Source organism: Bidens hawaiensis, unplaced genomic scaffold (genome assembly GCF_021521415.1).
Source record: "Bidens hawaiensis isolate Kalapana, Puna unplaced genomic scaffold, B.hawaiensis_p1.1 tig00025239_1, whole genome shotgun sequence".
Lineage (NCBI taxonomy): Eukaryota > Viridiplantae > Streptophyta > Magnoliopsida > Asterales > Asteraceae > Bidens > Bidens hawaiensis.
In genome coordinates this window covers 35,046-41,110 of record NW_027494030.1, presented here as the reverse complement: position 1 = coordinate 41,110, position 6,065 = coordinate 35,046, and the positions used below count along the sequence as shown (strand labels likewise).

Genomic DNA, 6,065 nt, shown 5'->3' with positions numbered 1-6,065 from the left:
TGATTAATTTTCCTAACTACGGTTCTGATGAAATATTCCGCTGCAAATTATTTTAATAAATATCGATACCACCACTCAATGTTCACGGCTCCCCTCCCGGGATATAGGGGTCGGGGCTGTGACATATGGCCTATGGGTTGTGGGCTAACTGGGAGACCATAGTTGAAGTGCTACGCCAACGTCATGTAGTAACTAACCAACTTTTTAACTAGTACGTCGTAGGCTAACTAGAGATGAAAAAAAAAGAAAAAAAAAGTTGGTTGATAAATTAGGAGGTGTGCCTCACTTGATTGCCATTCATGGGCTATAAAAAGAAAAAAAAAGTTGGTTGATAAATTAGGAGGTGTGCCTCACTTGATTGCCATTCATGGGCTCACACATTAATGAAGTAGAAAGAACAAACCATCCTAAAAGAAAAAAAAAGAACCTAACGCCCCCTTTGTTTGGAGTGAGATGGTGTTTGCGGCATTAACATGCTTATGTGGCACCAATAACGCTACATAGTTAGTCCAAACTCGCCGTATTAATGAATGAATTAGAAAAGGTCTTATTAAAAATTAAAATACAGTCTCTCAAAGTAACACTTGTTTGGTGTTCAAAACAAACATTAACCAATGGTGAAGCTAGTCAAAGAGAATTAGAATTTTGTTCTCCATTTTGGACTTTCATTGATTTTGTTTCTAAAGGCCCGATTAATTCGACGGAAGGCCCAAATGGCTGACTCCTATTTTAAGTTTTAACCATGATAAAGATTTTGGGTTTTCTAACATTAATTCCATAAACTATCATTTTGGTTACAGTCTTACAGAGTTACAATAGTTTAGATTATGATAGAGTTCGTGTAATACACGGGTAATTAAAAAAATAAAATAAAAAGGCTAAATGTAACAATATACATAATTATAACATATCTTAGTAAGAATAATTTGTATTTGTATTATAAAAGAAATTAAAATGGAAGGTTGTGAATCTATACCAATTAAAAAAAAAAAAAAAAACTAACATCAATTTATCATAGTTAAGTTGGTAAGGCACAAACATTTTAAAAGTAAGGTGGGTGAAAATTTGTACACGTGGAGGGTCTAATTGAATGGTATATAGAAAAATTGTATTTCTTTAATAGTATAGGTAGATTTAGGAGCAGAGTTAATGAGGGCGTGAGTTAGCCATTATAAAAAAACATATAAAACCTAATCAAGCAAGCTCCTTTTGGACTCGTTTAAACTTACCTTGACTTAACCTATTAACGATACAATCCCAAACTCATGAGCTGCTCCGTTGGTTTAAGCACCTAGAGTCAAACTTGGAGCTAATACACTCATAGTTTGACTACTCGAAAGAAACAAAGGAAAGCCGCACTTAGAGGTTCGAGTCCCATAGTTTGCATCAAATCAAACAAGCGCAAACACATTTTCATATTGTTTACCACAAAAATTACTAGTTTTAACAATCTTTGAGGCCGACCCAGCTTCTATGACAGTTAAATCAAACCAACTCTTTAGGCCTCTAGTTGGACATTATATGTGCTAATTATAGGCCTCCAAATACATTGAGCTGGCCCTGCTTCAAAGTTTACTATTTTTGACGGACACATTATTTTCATGATACCTACCTTTCAATATTTAACATATATTAATAAAGACAATTTTCCTAGTTTTGACTAAAAAGTAAAACAAAACTTCCTGCCTTATATTTCCTATTTTGTAAACAGTAAGAAAGCGAAGTGTTTAATTTTTTTCCTATCGTATTTTTGCTAAAAACCAGAAATTAGAAAAGACAAGAAAGTCCAAACTTACACTTTTTCGAATTATAAATTCTTCCAATTACATCGAATTACTTTCCCTTGTTTCCTAAATGGATTATTCCCTGTTTTAGGCTATTATCTCGCTGTTAATGAATATTTTATTATTTAAATACACTTTTATTTTATATTAATTTGTATTTTTTGTAAGCAAGCATGGTTGAGTTATAGAAGATGACATATTTGTGACGATTTGTTTTATGTTTCCATGTAACATAAGTTTAAATTTAGGTGAAACATGTTTACAATTCCTAAAACTATTTATGTCGGATTAAGTTTTTCTAAATTTGCTTAAATAAAAACAGTGACGAATCTTGAACAAAATATGAGTGAGTTGGAGGATTTTGAACAATAACTGGATGTATAGCTTTGAGTGTCCATATATTAACATCAACATATTGTACAAGTTGTTATTATTATTATTATTATTATTATTATTATTATTATTATTATTATCATCATGTAGTAGACACGTATACATACATCATGCAATCATACATGTACATATATCACTCAAATGAGTTGTGCTGCACGTACATTGACACATAGAGGATGCTCTAACTCGTACTTCATCTCATGAGTAATTAATTACATTGTATTAGCATTCATATAATTATTTTACATGGATCATTTTTTGTTTCATAGTGATTATTATAATCCTTAATACACTAGACCAAATTTCATGAGTCCCTTATATTTTCAAACAAGTTTTTAAAATTAAAAATCTAATTATATATTCATTACAGCTTAATTAAAGAATGCCCATCAACTGGCCTTTCGTTCCAATCCTTTTATTATTACTATTATTATTATTATTATTATTATTATTATTATTATTATTATTATTATTTTGAACGACCAATTTGGATCACTAACGAGCCATTGATTCACCCGATCATCTCCATTTCACCCTAAAAGAATACTGGAAACCCATCATTATTTGAAATTAAAAAAAAATGATAAGAAAACACACATACACACTTTAATATAAATTTCAAAACATTTATGGAGGTTTGTGAAACATCTTTATCATATTAATTAACAACAAACAATTCGAATTTTGTGGAAATTAATCTACACATTAATTTTAGATTTTTCACATATAATTAATTTTAACATGTGCCTATTGCATGTTTGTCTCATGCACTTCATACATTAATTAGATTTGAACATGAAGTAGATGAACTAGATGTACTTTTTTCACATTATCACTTTGTGACATCTTTTAGTACTCAGGCACCAATATTATTAAATAGCAAGCATTAGCCCCGGCAACGACCGCCTGAAAAGATCTCGAGGCTGGCTCCGCCACACGGTGAAGCAGTTCTTTCCCACCCAACGGTTAAGCGGTCTGGTTTTCAACTCCTTAACCATCAACCACGTGTTAAAATACTCCCTAAATTGGGTGATCAACCCATCTTTTAGGGTCCACACGTGGACCCAGTACACGTGTGCACCTTCATAGCCCTCAGCAATCACTATCTCGTCACCAATGGCTGTTATACTTTGAGGCTCGAACTTGAACTCGGTGTGTAAGGCTTCACCGGTCAGCATGCGCATCATGTGGTGGCACTTAAGAGGGCCGTGAAACCACCACTCCAAGTCGGTGGCTAATATTTCGGAGACGTTTTTAGTGTCTCCGGTGGCTAATGTGTTGTAAAGAGCATGAACTATGGCTTGGTTTTTGATTTCTATTATTTCATGTTCATTGGTATTGATTTCTTCCATTTTTGGCTAGAGGTTTATAAATAAGTTGATAGTGTAATATTAGTGTAAGGTAGTATAGGATTTTATAGAAGTTTGGAGAGTGGATTACGGGCCTACCTTTCAAGGGTATTTAATATGTCTTTTTAATATTTTTGATCCTGGCTTTGTGCACAATATTTTTGTTGCACAGCTTGGTGCACATATATATTTAACTAACCTTTTATATAATTTCCTAAAATGGTCTCACTATATGGATAATTTTAACGTTGCTTCTAGGAAATAAGAACAAAAAATTAGCAGAGAAAAATAAGGAAGAACTTTGCATGCTAAGAAGTTGAAGATTAAAATTATATATTTGTTATTATCTGAAAAATACAGTCTAAAAGATCTAATCGCAAGAAAACGATAACGTTAAATAACTATTAACGAAAACATTTTGTCATCCAAAAGGTTAACAGATTAAGTATGATACCTTAGGCAAATATCGCATGATGTTCTATCCATATGACAAATATTGGTTGACATGGAATGTCTCATTTCAAGTATTACTAGCATGTTTTAGGGACAATGGTTCTGAATTAGGGAAGAAATTAATTCACAGTTAATCGTGCTTGAGGGGAATAAATGATTGATGACTTCCCGGTTTCCATTCAGCCAACCATATCCAAATTTGTGAGTTACTCGTGGCCAAATTAAGCACACAATATTAATGATACGAGAGGCGTATATATGTTATCTCCACTCTAGTCATTCTGAATGTTGAAAATAAATTCATCTATATCAAAGTTAATTTTTCTTATTTAAAACATTTATTTCATGTAAGTTTGGCCAAAGAAGTGTCACCATTTGTGTTCCCTACTAACTCAGTCTTTCTATTAGCTCTTTCTTCTCCAATTTTCTATTCATGTTATAAGACAAGTCCATAACATAGTTACACACACATGATTTCTAGATAAAGTTGACATCACATACAATATTTAAACTTAACACCTCTTCTAGCCAAATTTTATTTAGTATTGTGAAGAAGAATTAAAGATGTAGGCAACTAGATCGCGTAATGATCTTAATAGACCTCTTCTACATTAACTGTCGATACAATAGACATTATGACTGAAAACGAGAAAACGTTAAGCATCATTGTTCAATCTTGCTAGAAGAGAGACGAAAAACTAGGCCTAATAAATAAAAACCAATTATAGAACTTATTGTCAAGGGGAGGTGATTAACTGTTGCACATGCTTTATGTGTTTAAATACACAATTAGGCATCTTAGTTATTGTTTTAAAAGAGCTTCTTTTGTATTTTGATGGAAATGGGGTAAACACGCCTAAAACATGATAATTATGATGAAAATAGGAGAAAGTAGCCAAAGTGCACATGGCGCAATGCCAACATAACGAGTGAACTTATACTTCACACATTATACCAATAAAGATGCATACAAGTTGGCTTCATTAGTTATATGTAACTTGTAAGCTATGTTACACATGTTACTCTCATTAGACAAGAAGTTGAAGTCATATTACACAAAGGTTTAAGCAAGAAAACCGAAAAATGAAGTTTAGTAAGGTATTTCCACAAATAAAATTTACTACTAATGCATGATTTTACTCATATTATAGATGATATGACTAGCGATAAGAGTAGATGTGGTTGAAAACAAATAACACTAGGCATTCGCGTACACTTGAATTCACATAGGGTTGTTATTGGAAAAATGAATTATGTGATCAACATCCTTATGCCTATGCAAGCTTGCAAGCTTGAATCCTTGATGTTATAATTAAATATCTCGTTCAAGCTGAAATAAAAAGGTCCGTAATTAAGACCTAGCAAGTAACGAAGTATATTGGTAAAAAGTGGTTTGGGCCCCAATATATTAAGCAGTGGTGAAACCAGAAACTTATAGCAGAGGATTATAGTATGTATATATATACTTTATGTCTGTTAGCTTATAATAATATATATTTTTAAAAAATAAAAATAAAATCAAAAGCTTGATAAAATTAAGAGTCCTAAAGAACTTAGTAAATTAATTACGAAAAAAGAAAGAAGATAAATAAACGGATTTTCTAGGGACACCCACCAATTGCTAAAACAATGCTCAATACGCGGCGTATAGCTCTATACGCGGCGTATTGAGCAGTGTTTCTAGAAAAAACCGCCAATTTTGTCGTATTATGTTTTTTTTTTTAGGTTTTTTTCTCAGTGTTATTTTTTATTATTGTTATTGTTATTTGTCATTATTATCATTATATATTAATTATTTATTTAATATTTAATATTATTTCGATCAAAACAATTAACACATATATATACCAAAAATCAGTGTTATATTGATAAAGTGTACAAATAAAAGTAAATACGACAACTAGAACATAAAAATCTACGGCAGAAAGTCGCGCATGTCCATGCCTATGCCCGCGAACGTGTCGCCAACGTCGGCGTCGTCCTCTCCTTTCCGCCTAGCCCCCGAACCGTTTGCGACATCCACGTCGTCGCCCCGTCCGCGTCTCATGCCAGACGTGCTCGCCTCGTGGTCAAAACTGGGAGGGGG

The 6,065-nt window shown here is 32.6% G+C and overlaps 1 protein-coding gene across 1 annotated transcript; it reads right to left on the bottom strand.

Moving 5' to 3' along the window:
• Positions 1-3,008: 3,008 nt before the first annotated feature.
• LOC143571240 (wound-induced protein 1-like) lies at positions 3,009-3,539 on the bottom strand. The gene has a single exon (XM_077056724.1). It carries the CDS (start codon positions 3,527-3,529, stop codon positions 3,050-3,052), a length of 480 nt encoding a protein of 159 aa, XP_076912839.1. The 5' UTR covers positions 3,530-3,539; the 3' UTR covers positions 3,009-3,049.
• Between the last annotated feature and the right edge of the window lie 2,526 nt (positions 3,540-6,065).